We start from the raw sequence: 26,757 nt of genomic DNA on the forward strand, positions 1-26,757 counted from the left end.
CTCTAATAATTGATAAAACTATAAATATTCACTTATAAATATTGAGAAAAATGATAAGTAATTTTATAAATTGTTTTCTATCCTTTTCATTTGTCTCCAATTTTTTCTGCCAAAATTAACCATATTTTAATCTTAAAAGATTTAAATATTCCTGACATCATAAACTTCAGAACTAACTAATCTTAACTGTAAATTTTCATTTGTTTCCAAATTTTTTTTCTAAAATTAACCATATTTTAAAGATATATATATTCCTGAAAGCATGAACTTCACAAATTACAAGTATAAAATTTGTACCGTGACTACTGACTACTAACCAAAATCCCACCTGCCTTTGAATTATCCATCCATTCAAAATACCTTTAATTCATATTTGTTATTGGGGCTCTTTTAACAAAAGTTCCATTCCATTCCAGAATCAGAACAATGAGGTTTGAATAGAGCAACCATAACTGCCCCAACAGAAGAGAAAAAACCAGGAAAAAAACAAGCCAACAGGTTTTGGAACCGAAGAACGAGATAAAATGTCTGAGTCGGCAGGTTCTTCCTACAGTTATAAACACAAAGGCAAATCCCTCCAGAAATCAGGAATGCTGACGAGGCAACAGCTCCTCCATCTCTTTGACCTCTTTGCAATCGAACTCGGCAAAGCAGGTCTCGCTTAACATTCTCACTTCCGTCATTTTCACCATAAAATTTATAATAATCATAATCGTTTTCATTTACAAATTGGATTTTTGTGTATAACTTGAAATTGAACAGAAGTGAAGAAGCGGATCGCGGATGCCGTCAGGGACAATCAAGTAGGTTTATTTTACTTCAATTGTTGTTTTGATGAGTACAAAGGTTCTGGGAAATAAATAGATCGGAAACCTTGATGGATCAACCTTGCACCCAGATTTTCGAACAGTTTTGTACTCTATCATTATATTTGAAAATCTTATGCTCTTAATTGTTGTATTTCTCGTAAAGTTTTGCTCCGAGTAAATTGTCCCCTTTTTGCATACATTCCGCTTCGGTAATGTACTAATTTAATAGGAGGCGTTTGGAAGAAAAAATCGTAATGATATGCAGTAAAATCGGGAAGTTGCCATCCAGCCATTAGGATGCACCAATGCGTAAGTGATTGTGTATGAGGACAATTTATGCATTGGTGCATCTTTGCTGGATAGGCATTTCCGTAAAATCATCCCTTGAAAATTTCAACTACTCTGCTGTAATTTTTCTCAGCATTGATGAAAAATTCGCCACTTGCATTTGGAGTGACACTTCAAAATTCTTTCAAGGGGGAGTTACTACTGAAACTGAGCTAAGCAACAATACAAGAGGAGAGAGTTGCATCCAAAAATACTTAACTACTCTTTACACACACATACACAAACAAAGAACTAGAGTTTTACTGAAAGACTCAAACTTCTACAGTAATTAACTTACCTGTGTTTCTACCCTTAGTCTACAACTAATCTACTATTACTAGGACATATATAATAGCTACCTACATACACAACAGTAGTCCTTAAGTATATATTAATAATTTGTTACATTTATGTATTGGAGCATTATACTCTAATGCCCTCTCTTAACACTACATTACTAAACCGGACAACATAAATTCAAGTTTAAATCTTCATCTTTATCAGTTTTACCCCTTTCACAAATCAGACAAACTCCATCAAGTTGTCTTGCACCCCTCATGGAGGTGTAATTCCCAAGTTCCCACTCTGATGAATTCTTGATTTCCTGAAAAGGACCTCCTAGGTCTCCTGAATTATTGGACAGCATTCCTAGTGAATTAAACCTCATATTCTTCCTCTGGCATCGGAGAGTCATCTTCTTCAGAATAAGAAATCATTTCCTATTCTACCGTTATCATCTTCATCATTTGATTCGTAAACAGCGGTTGATTCTATCATGTGTGCAACAATTTAAACGTCTGTTACTAATAATTTTTTTTAATGAAATGAAACTAAAATAACTGCTTTCGGTATTCTGGAATAAAAGTTCTTCCATAAATTTTCCTATTCTAGTGAGATGGTGAATTATGGGTTACAGCAGTTAGGGTTTTCTTTCCTCTAACTGACTTTCTTCATCATTCTACCAAGGGAAAAAAATTTCCTACTCTAGGACTAGAGATTCTTTCCACAATTTAGCTACTCTCTCTAATCTATTCCCACTCTTAAGGAGGAATGCATTTCTCACTGATCCATGATCCAGGAACCTCTCCGAAGAGAGTCAGGCCTGAGTCCAAGCTCTAAATTCTCGTAAATTACTTTACCACTCTTTATTCAGTGATGATATATTTATATTTTACACACAAATAGAGAACTAGAGTCCTATTGGAAGGCTCCAACTTATACAGTGACTAGATTTCCTATTTTTACTATTAAACAGCTAATCTACTATTATCAGCACATATTTATGAGCTGTCTACATACACAACAGAAATCCCTAAATATAGACTATTACATTGATGTATTAGAGCTTTATGCTCCAACAGTTGCATATAGACTATTACATTGATGTATTTGAGCTTTATGCTCCAACAGTTGCATAATATACAGTCTAAAAATGCTTCAAAAAAAAAATCAGTACATTGATTTTAGGTTTTGAAGAGACTCTTTTTCTGAGTTACGATACTGGTTTTCTCTCATTTTTTAGCAGAAAACAAGAAAGAACAACTCTTAACACTGCCTGAAGGGTTCTATATATCACCCCAGACATAGGAGAGCATAGAGGAACTATTTTTGACCAAAATTCAAAGCTCTAAAATTGGTCAACCTACTTTGCACGCCCAAGAAGTCCTAGCTTGAGTTGCCTTCTTCAAAATGAGTTGGTTGACCCCTTCAAGCTCCTACAAATCGGCTACAGCTGGTCCACAAGCTCCTAGATCCTTGGGAGGATTTGAAACTGCTGCTAGATGCCTGGAAAAGACTCAAAATCTGCCTTCAATGCCCTCCAACTGATCAAAACTGCCTCATAACTTTTCCTATGTTTGCTCCACCTGCCCCTATATGCTTGGATGATGTCTCCATGCTGCTCAGCTTACTCAACTGCCTCTCCAAGGCCATGTGTTCTTTGTGATGTTGGAGTTGAAAAACCATTAGGGTAGTATAGAAAGGAAATAGGTCATTTAAGACCTTCCAAACTACCCCAAACTGAGTGATTATGGCTTGAAACTGCCCTTCGAAAGTATCCACATCCATTGGGCATCTTTACACATGTCAAAAAGTCATTTAAGAGTTTCAAAACTGTTCTTTTCCTCTCCATTTACACCTCTGATATCTGCGCTTTGTCACATATGCCCTACCTCATGGGTTTTTTGTGCCTATTCATGGACTATCATATCATAACAGTCCCTTTATACCCTTGCTGTTTTCTTTTTAAAGTTTAGGACTGTCACACTTGAGGAAGACTGTCTATCTAGTCCTTGACATGACTAGTTTGTGCTTCTAGCATGATATCACCCCTTGATAACTTATGCTTGAGTTCCTTTTCAAGACATTGTCTGGTAACATACCCCTGCCCTTTGTCTTTTCCATACTCTCCGTAAGACTGCTTACTGCCTTCTGTGCTCTCATGACCATGTATTGATGTTAAGGTCTTTAGACTATGTATGGTATTCGTGTTCCTTAGTGGACTGCCATCTCAAACAGCAAATTGTCCACTTGAAGTTCTTGATGGAGTTGTCTTTAAGTATGTCCCATGGTACTTTCCTTTATAATTTTGACCCTTCTCACTATCTTCTCATTCCTCTGTCATTGTCATTATCTTCAAGAACACTGCCATGACTTTCTCTTATTACTCTTCATTGTATTTTGGCTATCTTATTTCTGTGATCTGCATCTTAAAGACTGTCATGCTTTGCCAAGAAGATCTTCTTGTCAAAGGGTCTCTATCATATTGGGCTGCTTATTACTCTTGGCTTTGAGTTTCGCATCACTGTTTACTGTGCAAGTCATAATGTCATATGATTCATTTGCAGGTCACTGCTATGACAGTCCTTTCACACTTGACTGCCATATGTAACTTTTCTCATCATAGCTTCTTGACCTTTTTGAGTCAAAAGTCTGATTATGAGTACTGAGAACAGTATCTAACTCTTGAGTGTGTTGAATTAGACCTTATTGTTGCACAACTTGCCAAAAAATATCTTTAGACGAGGCAGCTTGTACAGTACATGGCGAGTGGAAGTGGCATTGTAACTCATTTTGGTTCAAGTGGAATGGAACCAAATGTTAGACTTTGATGCTTTTGATGGAGTGTACTATGAAGATTATTAAATATTGATTGTAATTTTCATTGTGTATTGACATATGACAAATCATTGAATTATGAATTTATGAAGTTTTTCATTTTTACAAATTATGAGGTATTTAAATATTTTTCTATTGGCAATTCTGAGCATACATATATTTATATATATTCTCTTACCAGTACCCAAGGAATTTTTTTGCCATACCATTATACTGGGTTTCGGTACTCGTACGAGTCGTACCCACACCCATATTGGAACCTGGTGCAGTCACGACAGGAGTAAGTCCTCAAAGAGAACAGTCCAGACCGTGCAGCTTGAGTTACACAGCAGAAACAACACAATCGTGATGGAGGCAATGCAGATCAGACTTTATTATATCATGAAATTCAATTACAAATTGCCAGCAACATGCGGGCGTACAAGATTCGGCACATAGGCCTGATTACATACATGCTCAAATACTATATCCGGGCTCAAGCAAGCATGCGAGCCAACTCCAGACCTCCTAACCTTCAGATTGATCTTCTATCTTCTAAAAAGTTGATTCTAAATGCTTAATTACATTGATTTATATGATCAAGGATGATCCACATCGGCCCAAGATGAAACAATAGCTGATGAACATGAAGAACAACAAGGTCGGCTCCGCCAAAGAGATCCCTCCGGAAAATCCATAGAAGTGCAGACCCAAGGGAAGGTCGGCCACATGCCAAGGAACGTTGGAAACAACTAATTGAAGCTCCGCAAGCTACGGGAAAGATCCGCAAGATTTGCCAATAGCAATTAGGTCCAGGGGGTTCCGGTGCTCCAAGCCAGAAAATTGTCCCAAATTCTGGAAGCAATAACTTGCTGGAAAAAGATCCAAACGTCCCGCGGACCAAGGATAAGGTAGATGAACATGCCCACAAACAAAATCCAGTTCCGCAAGATCCGAGGAGCAAATGAAAAGAAATGTAGAAAGAAATGCGGAAATTGCAAAACAGGAAACAAACTGAAAAGAAAATGTTTTTTGGTTGATGCAAGATTGCCAAGAACTAGGGATGCTCCTGCATCAGAACCGGTAATCTAGGTTTTAAAGAATAGTTGAAATGTTCTAATCACTTTAAGAAACAATATACTTCACGTCAATAGAGAGGGTTTGAGCTCTTTTATGCTCCTAATAAGTTGAATCATCTTCTCCAATAGAGGGGAGAAACTCATTGAGTTAAGTTTCGATATTAACACAATTCATTGATGAATTAGGGATAGTGACACCATTAGTTTATCTCATTAAATTTTATTGTTAGCCTTGGACATTTCTTTGAATACTTTAGTTGTCAAACTCAGTTTCTTTTAATGAATTTGGGGCCACTGTTATGAGAATGGCAAGGTTGTTTCAATAGTAGTATGTAATTAATGTCATCGCAGTTACCAATTGAAACGACTTAAATTTAAACCTTACAAAGACCATACTTACAAAGTATGAGGCAAATTTCTCTAATTATCCTGCTTATGAACCTTATCTGGGTTTAACTTATATATTTACTTTCTTATTTCTTGATCTAATTTTTCTATCCAATATGATGCAGGAACCTCCAGTTCTAGAAGTTGTGTCTTTTCCTAGAGAACAAGAAAAGTAATTTTAAAGTTTATTTTCTTACAAGCAAGAAATATAGCTCTAGATTTTTTTTTCTCCATAAAGGGAACAATCAATTTATTATAAAGAAAAGAGGCATATAAAGCATTTAAATCCTTAGTGCATAAAAAGGAGGTGAGCTGTTATATTCTTATTAGATAGAATGTTGCATTTGAACAATTGATAAAAGAGGATTTAAAGAGATTTTGATTTACTATCTCTGGAAGAGTCTGTGGATGTAAATTCATTGTAGGATTATTCTCTTTCTATATGCTCTCTAGTTTCTTGCTTCCACTACATCATTGGTGTTAGAATCAAGTTCTTCCTTGTAAGTTGAGAAGTAGTCTAACTATTAAGCAGAATGGTTCAAGATGAGTGAGTTGTTGAAGTCATGGAAATGGCGGAATTGGTCTAAATTGGGAAAGAGATGAGAGGAATGCAGGGAACTTTCATGATTTGGTGAATTCATTGAAATACTTGAGGCTCTTAAAACTAGGGTGCTGCATTGGAATCGTTCTAAAGAAGAGGAAGAAATTTCAAGGACTCAAATGTTGTGCTTGATCCATAGAGAAGCTTATTGAAGCTTTCAGAAACTATGGTACTAAAAGCAAGGTATAAACCTTAAATGTTTACGGAGTGGGTTCAATATCCAAAAACCTATGTTGAGATGGAGAATATTGATGAAGGTAATCCTCAAACTGAAGAATATCTCATTTTAGGAAAGAATTCTCAACACTGCTCTTTGGTGGGGTAATTGCAATTTTGCGCAAAAGGCTTGCACAATAGGCAAATAATTTTCAAATAATTTTAAGTTGGCCTAAGCATATTGGATTGGGTTTCCATAATAGCATAATTGGTGAATGAATTGGAGGTAGGAATATTGTTTATTTTCATACAGGTTTTATCGTTGGTAGTAGGCATACTTGGATTGGCTTTTACAGGAGAGAAGTCTCAAATCTCAGTTCTTAAACTAAAGATTTTTTAAAACCAATCTGGAGCAACAGATACAAGTACAACCAGATTGTTTATATCTGTATTTCACCAAGTACCCACATAATACTGATATTCAAATAGGAAAATATAAATAACACTGGAATAGGGAAGGGGAGCTGAGGGGTGGCAAGGTACCCTATGGAACTAGCAGAAAAATCCCCATTTTTTGGAATGTTATCTTCTACCTTATAAGGGAAAGGGTCTCAACTGAAATGTTCACTTCCTTGTTTATCCTCTCCTTGCTGCTTCCGCCCCTCTTGCAGGTTGCCTCTGTCAAATAAGTTGAAAATCTTCAAATTGCTGAAAGTTGAAAACAATGCAGGCATGGCTGACATGAATGAATTTCATCCTATGTATGTAACATCCCATGCACAATCCTGTCACTATTACTCTGTGCGAACTATGTCACCTTCCTGGTAGGTGAAATACTTGTTATATATATTAAACTAAAAAAAAATTCTCTTTTCTGGAAGTCCCAAAAAAGTTGAAACAATCCAATTCCACCAAGGACTTTTTACGTATGGGCTTAATGCCTTGAACAGAGGCCAAAAACGGCAAGAGGAAACATGTGCAAGCTAAAGCTCAAAGCCTCAAAGCCTCAAAGCATGCAAGAGTAGACTTAAATCATCTCTTAGTGCACAATCGACAAAGTTGTTTTGCTTCCTAAATTTTGTTTCTTCTATTGTACTTCTGAATCCTTGGTCTCTAATTAGCCAGTTACATTCCTTGATAAGCATCAGATATATTGTTAGTCTATTGCATACTACTTATCAATAGGAATATTGTTTTCTTTATGGTTTAAAGTTTAAACCTTCCTAGAAACGAGATTGTAGGCTGTATTGAGTTATCAGCTAATTTGTTTCCAATGAATTTCAATAGAAGTTCTTGTGGGAGAACTTATTGAACATATGGTTGTCAAACAATTGGTATTTCAAATAATGAGTTTGTACTTTGTTCCAAATAAATTTTAATTCATAGCTAATAAGTGTGTTAGTAAAAAAACAAAACATGAAATTATATAACATGAAATGCTACATAAGTAGAAATCTTAAGTTTGTGCAATTCCATTTCAAATTTCACACTATTGGTTTATGCTATTTATTCTCTGGATGGATACTGACAGGAACCAGTGGCTATCACTACCGAGATACAAGAGGAGCTTCTTTTGAAGATGGACATTGGTATGGATATTATAATGTGCAACTAGTGGATGCATCAATTAGATGAATCTAGTAATGTTTTAATTTTTTCTTTTTACATGTTTTGTAGAAGCAATTCTATACAATTCATCTATGTAAACATACAGATTCACAGAATCTGTTTCTGGTCTTTGTGGGCGGATACTAAAGATGTCAACCTTGAAAATATTGTATTCTTCTTTTGCTGTAAATTCTTGATTCTCGGTATGCGTGTAACCTGATCTCTTGTCTCTTTTGTTCCCTATTTAAAGCAAGCCAACATCGTTGAGATTTGATTTTTTTCCAATTTAGAATGACATAAGAAATCTAGTATTTTTGATATCTTTGCCATTCCCCAATTTACAATATAATTTTCTGATTTAAAAGATTCTACTTAAAAGAAAATATCGAGTCTTGATATGACATATATCCAGGTACTTGAATTCTATTGAATGGATTGTTACATTAGCCATATGGTGTTCCAGTGCAACATAAGTTCCCTATAAATAAGTCATTTTGATGCTGTGTGTTACATTTATCTGGTACTTATACTTGTTAGTTGCAGATCCACAATTTGGCATTTCTTGCTTGGGGAAGATTAACACTGTTTATGAGAATGATCGTGAATTAATGCTCCAGTTCTATGACTTTGTTGCAAAGTGAGTTCTAAAGGTTTCTCTATGTTCATTTATGTAGTTCTTGCTTATGAGATTATCATACATTTTCTGTAAAATTGACGTTCTTGAAAGGTACACCGTACTATGATTGTGAGTTGATGCTTCAATTTTTTGACTTAGTTGCATGGTGAGTTCTAAAGGTTTTTCTATGTTCAATTATGTCGCACTTGCTCTTGGGCTTATCATATATTTTGAGTACATTGATTTACTCGAAAGTTCGACCATACTATGATTGAATCATAATCTTGTTGTCCAGATGAATTTTACATAATGCAAAATAACTTATACATTAGACAATCATAGATACGCTCTTGAAGAGCTTTCAAATAACTGCAAATGTTTTTGTTTTCGTAGTTTTCCAAACATCTAAATTGACTTCAGAAAATATTCTTCCTTCACCCTTGACACAATTTCAGTGAAGAAGTTTTGTAGAGAGAGAGAAGCACACGTATTCATCTTTCAGCTTGGCTACTCATATAAAAATAGCTAACAAGTTGTGATGATTGTGTAGTGGTTTCAAACATTGTTTTCATTCTATATTGTCAATTAGATAAACTTTGCAATGAAATTGGATAGATACCCTAAGGGCTGTAATACTTTGATAATAATGGCTTTGACTGATGCCACAACCCAGGTCATGAATAAAATCAAAATTTCTATTGTTTGAAGATATATATTCTTTTCAATGTTCTTTACTCTCCTATCTCATAAAATGAATACTTGAAATAATGAATAGAATTAATAATGCATACTAAATAGAGGAGTAAAAGTATATCTTTATTCGAACATGAAGTGATTAGAAGTAGATAGAGAGGTCAACCAAGGAGTAGAGTTGATCTGATTAGATTATGCTGCTCTCCTTGATAGTACAAAATCTATTTAAAGGACCTAATGTTTGCCAAGAGGAACATTGTTGGTTGAAAATTTTGTAATCAGGGGATGATTACAAAATGTGCTTTTCAGCCATAGTGTGATGAGATTAAATCTCTTCTCGCAAAGGGGAGGCTGCCTTCTTATTGCTTTTTACCAATTAACTCTTGACTTAGAATTAAAACTAAACTAACTACTTGGGCATTACAATCATCAGTTCCTCTTATTTCAGGATTGATGTTTCTCCTATTCTCTTATTTCAGAATAAGTTATCTCTTTTCAAGACTTGCAAATAAGAATGGTAATAAATAATAATAACTAATAGCCACAAGATTATACAAATTAGATAACAAAGATGCAATATATAGCAGCACAAAGATTTCCAAGTATATTGCAGCTCCAAACTTATGAAGGAAAGAAAATTTGAAGCTCAAAGACTTAAAACCTTCTCGAATTAAAATGCTGATCACTATCTCTAAATCCAGTATTACAGCTCAAAGACTGTAAAAATCAGATTTAAAACCACTTTAAACTTAATAGCCACAACACAATACCTCAAGCTAATTCTAGGTTATGTAATCACAATGACACAAGAACACTGTAATCTCATAAGAAAATGCTCCAATTCAAAGATTGAATGCACAATTGCTCCTTTCTATTCACTTGAAATTGGTTTGCAAAATAAAATTGAAGTCCTACAGAAATTGGCAGAGTTTTGTTGTTATGCATAAAGATGATTATTTACAAATGCGCACCCTCATATATATTGGGGGGGGCTATGAGAAAAATTTAGAAAATGTTCAACTATGACTTATTCAATAGTACAGTCCTACTTGACTTTGACTTGTACTATGGCTACATGTATTTACATTTTTTTGAATATGTAGAATGTCAAAAAAAATTTACAAAATGCATATACTAATGACATGAAAATAAATTGTTCGGAGACACGCCTTCAACATCAACATCCTTTGTCAAGTTGTCCTTATATTGTTGCAAGGTAGCTTGTGCTTCGAAGTCATCTGGTCTTGATATAGGGAATATGACATCTGGAATGGAGTTGCAATATTGAGTTGAAGAATCCCTAGAGAGAGAAAAATTCTGACACAATAGATCAAAAACTGCAAATCGGGGTTTAAAACTTGATTTGGAACAAGAATGGGTCAAAACATCCAAATTGGGTTTCAAAACCTGATTTACACTTAGGTTGGATAAATGTGCATTTCGGGTTTTAAAATCCAAAATGCATGTTAGTGGGCAAAGATGTGCATTTCGGGTTTTAAAACCCGAAATGCAAGTGACAATGCATAAACATGTCACTTGGGTTTTGAAATCCGTTTGACATGTAAGTTGCAGTGAAGGTTGCACATCGGGTTTTAAAATCCGATGTGTATGTGATGCAAAAGGTGCACGTCGGGTTTTAAAACCTAATGTGCAAGTGACAATGATAGTGGGATGTAAATCGTGGTTTAAAACCCGATTTGCATGTGATAATGCATAAGATGTATTTCGATTTTTAAAACGATTTACTTGAAATCAGAAAAACTAACTTGCCAATTTTTGAAGAGGCAAATTAAGGGACCCAAATGAGACAATTTCTTGACGCATGAGAGGGTTTAACAAGCGCCTCGACATGTGTGCTTAGAGGGTGTGGGCTATGAAATGGACAAATTTCGTAAGGGTTATCCCACAATTTGAGTGAGTCAAAATCGAGGATAACCAACATTACTGCTGACTAACTCTTATAACTACCCAAAGTTGACAAACATTTAATACACTAAGTTACCGGACTCATCCTTGAGAGGCTAGAATTGAGGTTGGGTATGGTTTTGATTCGGGCTTGGGTTCGTCTAGGGTTTGGCCTAGGGTGAATCCTGAGTGAACTCGGGTGTTTTTGATGCCATGTGCATCCAAAAAAGGGCCCCACAATTCAAAAAAACAATTTAAAAACTAATAAAGTCTGTCCAACCCTAATTTTGCCCTGCTTTGCCTTCTTTTGTCATTTCACCTCATTTCTTCAACACAAAATTTGCATTCTTACCATTTTTTCCCTCTAAGCTGGTTTTGGAGATTGCTGCATTTTTTTTTTGAAGATGAAGGCTAAGGAGTAAGACAGACACCAAAGGCTTAGGAATCATTGGACAAAGGTGAGTAAATTTTCATTTTTTTCAAGTTTTCAATAATTTTTTCAAGATTTTTCAAGTTTTTAAAAAGATTTTCAATTTTTTTTAATTTTTAAAAAAGTTTTGAATATCGTTTAAAACTTTTTATGCATAAGGGGCTATAATGCCGTCTTTTTTTAATTCTTTTTCAATAATGTTTTCCATTTTAGGTTCATTATTCATATATAATGGTTGGAATTGGAAGATCTAGTTTAGTTGCTCGAGGCCAAAATGAAGAGACTTTTTTAAAAATTGATGCAGCTTCACCACTTTGGTGTTATACAACAATGATTAAGCAAATGTTTGGTGGTATGAGTTTTCTTTGGTGGTGTAACCATTGCAACAAAGAGCATACTAGCTCATACTATAGAATAAAAGGTCACTTATGTGCCATCCCTAGACATGAAATAGAAGCTTGTTTGAGGCCAAATGGCAAAGGGCTACCACAAGATCTAATAATTATTTATATTAAATAACAAGAGGAAGCTGACATGAAAAGCAACAAATCAAAGATTGATCATCCTTTTGCCAAGAAAAGCTTGAAGAAACCTCCTGGTGGCTTGACACAACCAGCTGGTCCACATCCTTTCATGCAATGCCACCACCTTTTGAATCGGAGAATGTTTTGGTTACATGAAAAATAGGCCCATTGGATAGTGTTGTGTTGTAAACACACACTCCCCATTGCAAATGGGGACCCCTCTTTTTTGCTTGTTAGCTTAGTTGTTTAGCTTTGTTTTGCTTAGGTTTGGCAATAATTTTAGTCTCTAGCCTTAGAATGAAGGGTTTTGTTTTGTCAAGTCTAGGATTGAGTCAAGGAACGAAATTGTGAAATCAAGTCTTGTGTAAATATGGGGATGAGGTAGAGAATTATGAAATTTTGATTTGGGGAAGTGAATGCAAAAGTTTGAAGTTTGAAAGTAAAAATTGAAAGAGCGAGAGTGTGAAAGTGACGTGCAAGGAAGTGGTTTAAAATTTGCAATAAATTCCAATTTTTTTGAGATACATTGTGCAAAATTGCAAGTGTAGGCTTCCAATCTTGCTCAAAATTGCAATTAAATGGGTGAAGTGCCAATACAAATTGTAAGATTGCCTTGCAATTCCGCTTGGATTTGCAAGCATCATATACATTTCCGCTTGAAATTGTAAGGTCACTTTGCAACTTCGTTCAAAAATGTAAAACCTAAGTGAATTTTCATTTGAAATTGCAAGCATTATGTTAAAATTAGCTTGAAATTGTTGAGTGAACTTGCATTTCCATTTTCAAATCGTTGAACAACCTATGAATCCCGATTCAAAATGTTGAATTCCTTGCATTTTCCATCCAAAAATGTTGCACAACCTACAATCTCTGCTCAACATTTGTGCGACACAAACTTGCATTTCTGCCCCACATTGTTGATCCACCTCGAAATCCTGCTCGGCATTTTGCATTTTTTGTGCATGCACAACCAAGATTTCCGCCCAACATTGCAAGACACCCTTGCAATTCAGCCCAACATTGCAGGACACCCTTGAAATTATGTCCAAAAATGCAAGACAATATCAAAATTCTGCTTGGAAAAAATGCAAAACCACCTCAAACTTCCGCTGGAAAATGGATGAAATCCTGACCAAGAATGCATGCATAAGGCAGAAATCTGCTAGGAAATGCAAGCCTAAGTCAAATTTCCACACATGAATTGAATTCCAAGAAAGTGAGTGCTCAACCTTACATACATATCATTCAAGACATGGTAAAATCAAGATGCAGAAGGCTGACCTGAATGGAAAAACAAAAATTGCTTAGAAATATTCAATTTTGTTTGCAAGGAAGAGGGCCGACTTGAAGGATAGAAGTTGCAATTAAAAAAACAAGCCAACCCTTGTCAAGGGGTGCAATTACCTAATGAACGCCTATAAGGCAAGATGGGAAATCATTTCTATATCATTCAATGCAATTCAATTCAAGAGCGAATTAGGAGCAGAATAGGGAGCAAATTCACATCAGAGGAGAGCAGAAGTGGGATATGGCAGCAGATAGGTACGAATGTGGACAAGACAAATCAGATCCAAGCAAGTGTTGAAGGAGACAAATGATCTATCATTAAAAGACCCTAGAGAGAAGTGATTCTTGCAGAAAATTTAAGAATTTTATGTGCAGACCTGAATGTATCTATTCACAAATTGAGCAGATCCAGGTTTCAAAACAAGAGAAAACGCTTTAAAACTTGAAGTAAAATTGTTTGAAATCAATTTCCACAAGAGATTCCAAGCTAAGTGTTGCTGCTGTCAGCAAAAAGGAGGCAAATTGTGAGGGAAAAACTAGCGATTTACATGCAGACCTGGGTAAATTTCCTTCACCAATTTGAGCATTTCCAGTTTAAAACATCATTTCAGAATTTTCCAAGTCAAGAATTCCCAGCTTAAAAGTGAATTCCATATTTATAAAGGAAAAATCAGAAGTTATTGAGATTAATTTTCTGGAAAATTTTATGCAAAGAGGTGAAAACAAGGGTTTGTGATGCAATTTTTGTGAATTGTTGATGACATATTTAAATACAAACGAGTTTGTTCCTTTAAGATGCAAATGTGTTTCACAATTGAAGAGGGTTTTATCTTGAATTTTTTTTTTGAAGTGCTTCAAGATGAATTAAGAATGCAAGATTTTAACTTTCATTTTTCTAATCATAAATTTCTTGCATTTCACTTAAGGAATTCCATAAAATTAATATAGGATTTCATTTGCAGCTTTATTCCAAGGATTCTTTCCCTTTTTTTAGGTGATGCAAGGAAGCGGATGGAATGATGAAGAATGATAGAAAAGAAGAACTCAACTACGTAAGGCAAGATGATATGAAGTCATGAAATTTGCTAAGGGTGAAGAGACAAGAACGAGGAATGGACATGCGAAAGAGAAGACCAAGGAAAGCGTTTTAAGGAAGTAGTTTTCGCTCTTGTGCAGATAGTTTTAGAAGAGTACCAAGATGTGAAAAGGTCAAGATCAAGAGCCTTCAAGAATGAAGAAGAGGGATATCAAGTGCAAAGATGGGAATCTGAAATGAAGAACAAAATGAACATGTTGAAGGACACAAGTTAGGATTTGAGAGAAGAAAGTTTCCAATACGTGCACAAGCTGAGGTGGCGCCTACCCACCTCCACCAATCAAATAATCCAAGGACAATATGTCCAGATTCATTGAACCTGACTCATCCAAAAAGGAAGAGATGGATGTGTAGAAAAACATTGAATATAATATTACAATTCATTTTCTCATTGGTTGATACCAAATGTATGAGGTGTTAGTTATAACTACCTCCACTTAGGGTTTCATTGAATAATCTCGTCCATTGATTTAGAATCAATTTGGGCCCTTCATTTTGTAACTCAAAGTCTATATAAGGCTTGGCCTTTTCATTTCTAAAGGTTAATTGTTATAAATAGAATAGTGGTAGGAATAGTAGTAGTAGTAGCGGGAGATTGGAAATTGTTGCTAAAACTATGTTGGAATCAATACATAATTTTCATTAAAGATATGGTGGATCTTTGTATGAGTTTCAACATTTTGCATGGTTTCTACTTCTTAAATTTTAGTTAAAGTTCATTGATTGTAATGGTAAGTGTGAAGATATTCGATGGATTTCCAATTCATACCATTTGTAGTTTGTTGATTGCAAATTGTAGTGTATGGTTAGTTTGAACTTATTATGATCTTAGTTCGATTATGGATGTTCATTTGGATTGCGCTAGCATTGGTATTTGGATGGATGTTTATAATATAAAAATCTTTTATTACCTTTGGAGATCACATTAGTTTTGTGTAGTTGTTATCATGGCAAAGAAAAGCTTGATTTAAGGAATCCGTCTATCTAAACTACTATCCACTATCATTATTGTTCATAGGTCTTAGATTAGATTCTCTAACCCCGATCCTTTTGATCTTTGTTTGGTAGAAGTTTGAGTTAGTTTAGGAAGAAAGCATCACCTAAATTGCTATATCAATTGTTCAAGTTCCAATTGCTTTGTAGAAGTGAAAAGCGTAAGTCCCTTTGTGAGAACAACAAATCACATCAATTCACCGAGTCTATCCATTGCAACATCAAGATTTAACATTTGTAAACCTTGGAATTACCTTATTTGATGACATTGTCTAGCATTTGAGGTTTCCTTGTTCAAGAGAGGATAGAATACTTGGTATTTTATTTTGTGTTGGAGAGTGTCGCAAAACAAACATCAACAAATAAGACCTTCAAAAATGAAATCAGAGAGGTTGCAAATCAAAGCATTGCTTGTTGCTGTCATGTCCCCTCTTTAGTATGACATGACACTTTACGTGGATTTGCCTATTCCAGACTCTCGTAGGCAGATGGTTGTGGTGAGAGAGTCATTTTGGCGTTTATTTGGTGAATGGATGGCTCATTATGCTCTTGGAGACATTATATTTTATTATTTGGGGCCAAGATGTTATATTTTTAAATTGAGGTGCACTTTTTATTTTATGAAGTAACTTTTTATCTAAAAAGTGCAATGAGGCTTCTAGAAGATTCTATTATGGATACTTCTAGAAAGTCATGGATACTTCTAGAAAGACTAAGAGGCTTCTAGAAGATTCTATTATGTGTATAAATAGACCCCATGGGTCTCTCATTTGGCATCCAAGTTTATTTTTCTCTAGTGCATCTACTTGAGCATTTGTGGAGCTTGAAGGTCTACAAGTATTCAGCTGAATCATTGGGAACGATACCTCCCAAGTGATTGCATAACTGAGGGGGTGAAAGATCCTCTGAAGGGTTGCTCTTCGGAATTGGTACTCAGCCAATTCAGGTGTGCTTAATTGGAATACTATCTTGTCAGGGTTCGATTTAGAGATCAGTTGCAAACTTACATCTTTGTTCATGTATCAATGAATGTCATTGTCTATCTTAGAAAGTCTGAAATAGTGATCAGAAATTAATTGCAACAGTTGTATACTTCAAACTCCCATATTTCTGAAGCATGTATGACATCTATTTGACATAATGTCAATTCTAGTATTGATGAAAAATTGAGTTGTTCCCTTGGTAGTTAAATTGATATATGTTTCCTATATACTTTGCAAATCAGTAAAGTGCTTAGTTGTAGATTGTATGTAACTTGTTGGACAATATTCCTTGAATCAAAATCATCAATTCTTCCATACATAAGCAAGGGATACTACAGTGGTATCAGAGCGGTTTCCTGCCAGCCTGATAGGGTTTATGCGGTCACCGTACAATCAAGTTTACAACAGAGGTAGCAGGGCTCTATTTACACCAGGTAAGGACATGGGTGATAGGCAATCACAAAGCCCACCTAGAAACAGGAGGGATGATGAGATTATGCAACGTTTGGAACAAATGGCCACAACCCAGGATAGAACCCTACAGAACATTGAAGCTTTGATGCGCCATTTGGTTAGGGGGAATAGGAGAAATGACCATAATGATGACCGTGATGACAGGAGCATAGCAGGATCACAACACGAACAGGGAACACGGTCTACCACAGCAAATAGACCCACACGTCCTACATTCCGTCCGGAAACACCACCACCCACACCTAATGATTTGGAAAGAGATATTAGAGATGAGCTCAGACTGGCAAGGCAAGAGTGGGAAGATTTACCAGGATATGTACAGAATGGGTGGACTTTTGACAGGTATCTGAATTATAGGGCTAACAGACAGAAACAGGTGGAAAAACAGAGTGAATCGCAACAGGTCACTAACAAGTTGACATTACCCACATTTGATGGAAGTGGGAAAATGACTGCTCGGGCATGGATTCATAAAGTGGATACCTTTTTATCTTTGAAGACTATGACAGAATTCGAAGCACTCAGGTATGCCACTTTACACCTGGACGGGGCAGCTCATGATTGGTGGATGCACGGCATGATCACGTTGCAGCACAATCAGGTAACCACTTACCAGAAGTTCGTGGATAAGCTGATAGAAAGGTTTGATAAGAAGGATCCTGAGGTATATTTCCGGGAATTAGCGCAGCTCAGACAGACAGGAGGTTTAGAGCAGTTTATTAATGACTTCCAAAAGCTTGCAGTAATGGTACCTGATATTTCAGAGCGGAGGCTAGTCATTTTATTTACAGAAGGGTTGACTGAACCACTCAAGGGGTGGGTTAAGGCCTTTGATCCTCTCACATTACAGGAAGCCATGAAGAAAGCTCGTAGCATGGAACTTGCAGCGCCAGCAAATAGGTTTGGTTCGAAGGGCTCTTCATCATTCAGAGATAATAGAGGGGCATTCAACAAAGGTAAGGAAAAGGTTGATGACACAAAGGGCAAGTCAGCTGCACCTCTGGATAGGGAGACACTTAATGACTTGCGTAAGAAGAAGTTATGCTTCTTTTGCAAGGGTCCCTATGAGTTTGGACATGACTGTCCTATGAGGCCTAAGGGAAAGGCCAACAGGGTGATGTGGGCTTATTACGAGGGCTCAGACTCAGATAGCTCAGAATACCATGATCCTGATGATGCAGAGCAGGAACAGGAGGTAGATAATGCTGAACAGAAGGAGGAACCAGAGGCACGTCTATCTAGTATTCAGAGAGAGGGATCTTTCAGACTTAGAGGTGTCTTGGCTGGACAGAAGGTTATTACACTATTAGATACAGGTGCCATGCATAATTTTATTGATGCACGCTTTGTGGAGAGACGTGGACTCATCACTGAGGAGTTTGAGGGATTGAGAGTTAAGGTGGCTGATGGATATACACTTCGATGTGACAGGATGGTGTGTGATCTACCCCTACGCCTGAACAACTATGAGTTCAAGGCGGATTACCATGTGGTCAACATGGGTGACATGGACATAGTACTTGGGATGCAGTGGCTACATTCTTTGGAGGAGGTTACACTGAGACTGAAGGATATGGAGATACGATTCGAGGTGGATGGCAGGACTCACGTGCTGAAGGCTATCCGTAATGGTGATATTAGGACTATCTCATTTAGGCGGATGGAGAGATTAGCCAGGCATGATGATATAGAGTGGGCGGCAATATGCACCTTGATGCCTCCCCAGGAGGGGCAACATAAGACTGAATATCATCCGGATATTCAGAAATTGAGAATCAAGTATGAGAAGGTATTCAGCGAGATTCCACCAGGTAGGCCACCAGACAGAGGCATTGAGCACATTATCGAGCTGGAGGAAGGCGCTAAGCCTGTCATGATCACACCATACCGGCACCCAAAGCGACTCAAGGATGAGATCGAGAGGACCATCAAGGAGTTGCTAGCAATGGGACACATCCGACCCAGTAAGTCACCTTTTGCATCTTTTGTTGTTTTGGTTAAAAAGAAGGATGGTACTCTTCGGATGTGTATTGATTACAGGGTGTTAAACAAGAGAACCATTAAGAACAGATATCCTATCCCACGCATTGATGAGTTGATAGATGAATTGCATGGGGCTTGTTATTTCTCAAAGATTGATTTGAGATCAGGATATCATCAGATCAGAGTGAGAGAGCAGGACATTGAGAAAACTGCTTTCAGATGTCACTGTGGGCATTTTGAGTTTGTAGTCATGCCTTTTGGTTTGACTAATGCACCTGCCACTTTCCAGTCCACGATGAACAAGGTTTTTCACCATCAACTAAGGAAATTTGTACTGGTGTTCTTTGATGACATTTTGGTATACAGCAGATCATGGCAGGAACATCTTGAGCATCTGGAGATAGTATTGAGCATATTGCAGAAGGAGTCCTTGTATGCTAAGGAGTCCAAGTGCGATTTAGGCATGACTGAGCTTCTATACTTAGGACACATCATTAGTGCGGATGGAGTGCGGATGGATCCTGAAAAGATCCGCGCTATTGTTGATTGGCCTCCACCAGAGAACCTTACACAGTTGAGGGGGTTCCTTGGTCTATGTGGTTTTTATCGCAGATTCGTCAACGGCTACTCACGGCACGCAGCACCCATGACGGCTTTGTTGAAGAAAGGGGCATTTGTGTGGACTCCGGAGGCATAGGATTGTTTCTTGAGATTCAAGGAGATAATGACTACATGCCCAGTTCTAGCACTGCCTGATTTTACGAAGCCATTTGAGCTTCAATGTGATGCATCGGGAGAGGGAGTTGGTGCTGTACTCATGTAGGACAAGCACCCTATTGCTTATGAGAGCAGGAAACTTAGGGGGCCTGAGCGATCATTTAGCATTTATGATAAGGAGATGTTGGCAATCATGCATGCCTTGGCCAAATTCAGACAGTATCTTGTGGGCAGCAAATTTTGTATTAAAACTGATCATAACAGTTTGAGGCACTTTTTGGGACAGCGGGACCTGAATGATCGTCAGCAGAAGTGGGTGAGTAAGTTACAGGCCTATGATTTTGATATCACATATGTTAAGGGGACACAGAATGTTGTTGCAGATGCTTTATCACGTAGGCCACACCTCACTTCTATGATTCAGATATCAGAGGATTGGCAACACTTGATTGTAGCAGAATATGCCAAAGACACATGGGCCTTTGATATAGTGGAGGGGACAGCGATTGACACCAGGTACACTCTTGTAGATGATTTGATCATTTACAAGAACAAAATTTACTTAGTCCCAGAATCGAAAGTGAAGCGGTTGATTTTGAGAGCACTCCATGATTCACCTATAGCAGGCCATCCCGGGTATTTCAAGACTTATAGGTTAGTTCGGGAGCGGTTCACTTGGAAGGGGCTTAAGGCTGATGTTTTGCAGTATGTGCGTGAGTGTCTTGTTTGCCAGCAGAACAAACAAGAGCACACTTATCCAGCAGGGCTCCTACAGCCACTTCCTATTCCTGACAGGAAGTGGGAGTGCATCTCCATGGATTTTATCACGGGCTTGCCCAAGGTCCAGGGGCGTGATTGTATCTATGTGGTGGTGGATAGGCTGACAAAATATGCTCACTTCTTCCCTATCACTACTACGTACTCAGCAGCCCAGGTGGCAGAGGTCTTCTTCAGGGAGGTTTTTAGATTACACGGTTTGCCTCAGAACATTGTGAGTGACAAGGACAGCCGCTTCATGAGTCACTTCTGGTGGGAGGTATTCCGGTTGTGTGGCACTGAGCTTACACCTAGCACCAGTTATCACCCACAGACCGATGGTCAAATGGAGATTGTGAACAAATGGGTGGAAGGGTATTTGAGGAATTATGTGGCAGCTCAGCAGCGAGCTTGGATCAGATTGATATATCTCTGTGAGTATTGCTACAACACTACATACCACATGACCATACAGATGACACCCTTCAGGGCACTTTACGGTTATGAGGCACCCAGTTTTTTGGATTTAGTGTTGGGTGACAGTCGAGTACCTAGTGCAGGTGAGTTACTACAGGAGAGTAAGGACATAGTTGCGACTCTCAGAGACAATATTGCTAGAGCTCAGAACCAGCAGAAACAATATGCAGACCAGAAGAGGACTGAGCGCAGTTTTGAGGTGAATGATATGGTTTACCTCATGTTGCAGCCATACAGGCAGTCCACTCTCAAGAAGAGTGGTGCAGAGAAACTCAAGCCACGTTACTATGGACCATTTAGGATTATCAGGAAGGTTGGTGAGGTGGCTTATGAGTTGGAGCTTCCCGCAAATAGCAGAGTGCATAATGTATTCCATGTGTCACGCCTCAAGAAGGCGTTGGGTCAGAGTGGTGCCTTCTGCAGTATTACCTCCCTTGGATGATGAGGGGAAGTTGATCTTGGTTCCAGAATCCATCTTGGATAGCAGAGAGAAGCAGCTTCACAGGCGAGTGATCAGAGAGTACCTGATTAAGTGGAAGGATCTACCTGTTGAGGATGCTACTTGGGAGGGTGAAGCCATTCTGCAGCATCCTGCATTGAGATTGCTTGAGGCCAAGCAATTTCAGGAGGGGCGGAGTGTCATGTCCCCTCTTTAGTATGACATGACACTTTACGTGGATTTGCCTATTCCAGACTCTCGTAGGCAGATGGTTGTGGTGAGAGAGTCATTTTGGCGTTTATTTGGTGAATGGATGGCTCATTATGCTCTTGGAGACATTATATTTTATTATTTGGGGCCAAGATGTTATATTTTTAAATTGAGGTGCACTTTTTATTTTATGAAGTAACTTTTTATCTAAAAAGTGCAATGAGGCTTCTAGAAGATTCTATTATGGATACTTCTAGAAAGTCATGGATACTTCTAGAAAGACTAAGAGGCTTCTAGAAGATTCTATTATGTGTATAAATAGACCCCATGGGTTTCTCATTTGGCATCCAAGTTTATTTTTCTCTAGTGCATCTACTTGAGCATTTGTGGAGCTTGAAGGTCTACAAGTATTCAGCTGAATCATTGGGAACGATACCTCCCAAGTGATTGCATAGCTGAGGGGGTGAAAGATCCTCTGAAGGGTTGCTCTTCGGAATTGGTACTCAGCCAATTCAGGTGTGCTTAATTGGAATACTATCTTGTCAGGGTTCAATTTAGAGATCAGTTGCAAACTTACATCTTTGTTCATGTATCAATGAATGTCATTGTCTATCTTAGAAAGTCTGAAATAGTGATCAGAAATTAATTGCAACAGTTGTATACTTCAAACTCCCATATTTCTGAAGCATGTATGACATCTATTTGACATAATGTCAATTCTAGTATTGATGAAAAATTGAGTTGTTCCCTTGGTAGTTAAATTGATATATGTTTCCTATATACTTTGCAAATCAGTAAAGTGCTTAGTTGTAGATTGTATGTAACTTGTTGGACAATATTCCTTGAATCAAAATCATCAATTCTTCCATACATAAGCAAGGGATACTACAGTTGCATTTATGGCAATGGTTTTCCTTTCAACATTGTTAGATTACCTTATTGATGGCAGATGGTGAATACCCTTTACAATACACCTCCTGATTATGTTAGTGCCGGGTATGAAAAGGTGCGAACAGCCTTATTGGTGAAGGAGAAAGTTTCAGTAGAGACATTAATGAGAATGATCAAAGATGCATGTCCAGAAATATGTGTATCCATTATTTTTTATGGATGGAAAGATTGCAAGAATAGATCATTAATCAATGTTATAGCATTGTTCCCTAAAGGGAAGATGTTTTTGAAGGCAGTCGATTGTGAGGCAAGTACAAGATGTGGGTTTCATTGCCAATATCCTCATAGAATACACTGAGATGGTGGGGCTTGAAAATGTTGTCCAAGTCATAACGGACGATGCTAAAAATTGTAGGGCAGCTGGGTCGATAGTGGAGGCTACATATAATCACATTTTTTGGACACCATGTGCAGTCAACTCAACTCAATCTTGAAAAAGATTGGCACACAAATAGATTGGGTCAAACAAGTCTACATGGAGGTCAAGGAAATTCAAACGTTTGTGACTAATCATCACATGTCACCTGCAACCTATTGAAGTTGGAGAGAAAACCAACACAACTTAAAAATAATAAATGCACAAAAAATGTTAAGTACTAAAGTCGATCAATGATGAAAAATAAAAAATGGTTACTTGTAATAGAATTTTGATTGCAAGAGGCTGGAGGAACAAATCATCTTTCTTGTGGAGCTACCACCATGTATAACCATCTTCCTTTTATAGATCTTGAAGAGCACAAATACTATGATCTTGTCTTGAGATGAACTTGTTAAACTCTATCCTGACTTTATCCTCTATTTGAGGATCTGAGAAGATTTTTCAGAATACCAACTTGTACCCATTAGTAACTTCACTATCTCTATATGGTGCAGGTCTCCTTGGCAAAGGAAGTATATTTGTGCTATAACATTTGGGACATAATGCAAATGTAAGGAGTTGTAATGGTGTGTTCATCTTGTTCTAGTGGCAATGTGTGATTTTTTCCACTTCGAAAAAATGTTTTTTCGAGGTCATTCTTTTGTGCTATTATGACTTTTTTTTTTTATCATGGAGACAATTCCATCATAAATTTCCCCCAAACATGGTTGATCTGTATTAGCAACCTGATCATGCTAATGATAGACTCAATGAAAGTCAAGACGTAGTTAACAGGAGCCCATCAATCATCATCTAGAATCAATGACTTGACCTTTTGGGCTTTCTTTGAATTTGATTGCTTCCAAGTGCCCTATTGGTGGCTGATATCAATATAATAATTTTCTTTTTAACCCTATTTTGAAACTTATTCAATTCAAGTATACTTTAATTCTTTTTTTTTTTGATAGATAAATAACTGCTAAGGGGCAGCACCCCTTATATTAAAAGAGAAAGCTTTTAAGTATACTTTAATTCTTAATTAGCACTATAAGAAAACAAGAAGCAACACAACAACAACAAGGTTTACATGGAAACCCTTGTGGGAGAAAACCATGGCCAATATATTGCTTGTATTAATTTTCTTTTTTACAAATTTTAGAGGCACCGACCCTTCATTCAAAATGTAGTCACAAGACTTACAACTCTCTTCTTAATCTGAAATAATTCTTTCTTCAATTCTGCTATAACTTGATCATAAATCTGCCAAAGATATGGTCACAATCTTCTATAAAAATCTGTTATGAACTCCTTAGATTCTCTTCATTAAATCTGAAATAATCTACTCATGTATTGCTCTTCCTCAATCTGGTTTATATGCTTGATATAATTGCTTTTCTCACTCAACACACACACTCTTCTCCTCCATTTCCAATCTCTATAAATATCTTTATCTCTAAGGGTCATTACCTTTTGAGTAGAAACTTCATTGAAGAGACATGTCTTTTTATTTTTTTAATTGCTGCTTTTAGTCATAATAATATTTGTATCCCCACACTACCACAAATCGTATCTCTTTTCTAAATCACACCTTAACAACTTGCCACCTTTTGGAAAATAATTACTAAACATATTGCTATTTATTAGTATATACTTCTTTAAAGAATTGGTCAGCATATTAATCATATTTCTGAATCGTAGTCCTTTGGAGAACAAATCACTGATGTTATTAACCCATTCAAGTGTCATAAAGGAAGTTGCTGCTGTATATAAACATGAATATGCATTAAAAGTAAAATTACTTGTATATAGGTAAATTTTTTGCTCGATTTGTATATAGGCAAATTTTTATAGTTTTAGAGGATTGTATATATAATAATGATGATTTTAATTTTTAATTATTTAATGATATAGATATATTAGTAAAAAATAATATTAGTAATAGTGATTTTATTTTACTATAAAGTTATTCCTTTCTTTTTCTAATATGAAAGCATTCCTTAATCTCATATATAAACAATGACAAGAAGGAATGTGAGGTGTAGAAAGCCAGACTCCACAACCTTTGTCAATATCTTTCCTTGCTGCCTACCCTGAAAGGAGAGCTTCAAATAGGCAAAGGACATCCATCAAAGTGTCGAGGATGGAGGAATTATTTTAGATGCATGGAAGATGATGGATTTTCAGAAACTTGAAGTAAATGCAATTGACAGTTGTAAAACTGGATACCATCACCTTTGCTGACATCCTCCTTGTCAGTGCCAAAATAAAAACCTTCAACCATGCCATGCAGGTCCATGAAAAGAATATCTTAATATAGGATGTAGGAGTTTTGGGAGCTCTCCAAACTTCTTGGAGAAACATGCTATTTTTAGATAGCCTCCAAGTTCCTCTAGTTCATTGCCCTAAGTCCTCAGTGACATATTGGTATGGTCAGAATTGTTGTCGGGTAATTAAGCATTAAGGTAAATTGTGTTAACATTGGCAGTTAACCCGTCGGTTGTCGGCAGTTGGCACCGGGTAATTGACCGACTCCTTTATATTGTATCTGTTTCCAGCCATATATTCTGTGTACTTCTGTCATTTATGCAATGTCTTAACCTGACACCCTACGGGGAAAACATTTGGCGCCGTTGCCTAAGTAAAAACCTGGGAGCAACGGGAAAAAGGACGTACTACATGGCACATGGATAATGGGACAACCATTACCAGAAGGAATGAGTGACCTTGACAGAGAATCCAAAGAATTGTTCGAGGGGAAAAAGACACTCACGAAGGATTTCTCCTGCATCCTACAGGCGACAATCGAAACACACGTACGGAGGGAAGCCACCGCCGAAGATGTCCCAGAAGGTGCTGTGTGGAGTTCGCTCAGAGTAAGCCCCGCTGTGAATCGGTTGATGAGCGAACTGCCTAACCTTTTGGCACAAGGATTTTTGGCTCTCCAAAACCGAAGGGAAGTCATCTACCGAGAGAACCAACGACAGCAAATTCTATGAGAATTTAGGGAGCGCGAAGAAGATGAGCGCAATACATGAACTCTGACGGTTAGAGAGAATAAATAAGAACACCCCATTGTAATGAGTATGTCAGTGACATACATTATGTACGAGGGATGAAGTAATAAAAGTTTTTTTGTTTTGTGCACATGGTGTGTGCTTGTTGTGTTCGGAAGTGATTTATGCCCAATATACTAAATAAAGACAAAAATAAAAAGATACAAAGTGACGAATGGGAAGTGGCACAAAGAGAGTTGAATCTCAGACAACAGATAGAATGAAGGCGTAGGCTAAGGCAGCTTACCGACGGACGACCGGCCGAGGGGTTGCTCGAAGGGAACCCAGGAGGTGTCATGGAGGTTGCGGAGGCAGAGATAGATGGAGAGAATTACACTCTCTACACTGTTGTAGGGTTGCCTGAAGGGAACCTAGAAGAAGTCACGAAGGGTGCCGAAGGAGGACTCTACAGTTTGCTAGAATACCACCATAGGATAAGAAGTCGCGAAGAGTTGGTGCAACAAACAAGGTGAAATCTAAACCTGATCGACGCTACCAGATACCTCCTAAAGAACTTGTCCATTTCGGAGGACAACCAAAGGGAGACAACCAATCGGAGGGAGACGACCGAAGGTGACGGTACGACCGAAGGTGCCGAGGGAACACAAGGGTATCGTACGGGAGGCAATTTGTTCAGTTCGGGGTCAACAACCTTCTCCGGAGGACCCACGAGTGGAGGGTCAGGTGCAGGAGGCGGAGGCGGCGGATCACCAGGTACAAGCACACAAGGCATCAGAGGAGTGAGACCC

The 26,757-nt window shown here is 37.5% G+C and overlaps 1 protein-coding gene across 1 annotated transcript in view; it reads left to right on the plus strand.

The window, feature by feature from the left end:
* The first annotated feature begins 288 nt into the window (after positions 1 to 288).
* Positions 289 to 26,757, plus strand: part of LOC131050951 (uncharacterized) — a 54,790-nt gene continuing 28,321 nt past the window's right edge. The window contains exons 1-4 of the mRNA XM_057985275.2: positions 289 to 654; positions 763 to 803; positions 7,987 to 8,044; positions 8,607 to 8,700. Of these exons, the coding sequence (XP_057841258.1) occupies positions 525 to 654; positions 763 to 803; positions 7,987 to 8,044; positions 8,607 to 8,700 (323 nt within the window). The 5' untranslated portion in view covers positions 289 to 524. The remainder of the gene's footprint in view (positions 655 to 762; positions 804 to 7,986; positions 8,045 to 8,606; positions 8,701 to 26,757) is intronic.

Source organism: Cryptomeria japonica, chromosome 2 (genome assembly GCF_030272615.1).
Source record: "Cryptomeria japonica chromosome 2, Sugi_1.0, whole genome shotgun sequence".
NCBI classification, from domain to species: domain Eukaryota; kingdom Viridiplantae; phylum Streptophyta; class Pinopsida; order Cupressales; family Cupressaceae; genus Cryptomeria; species Cryptomeria japonica.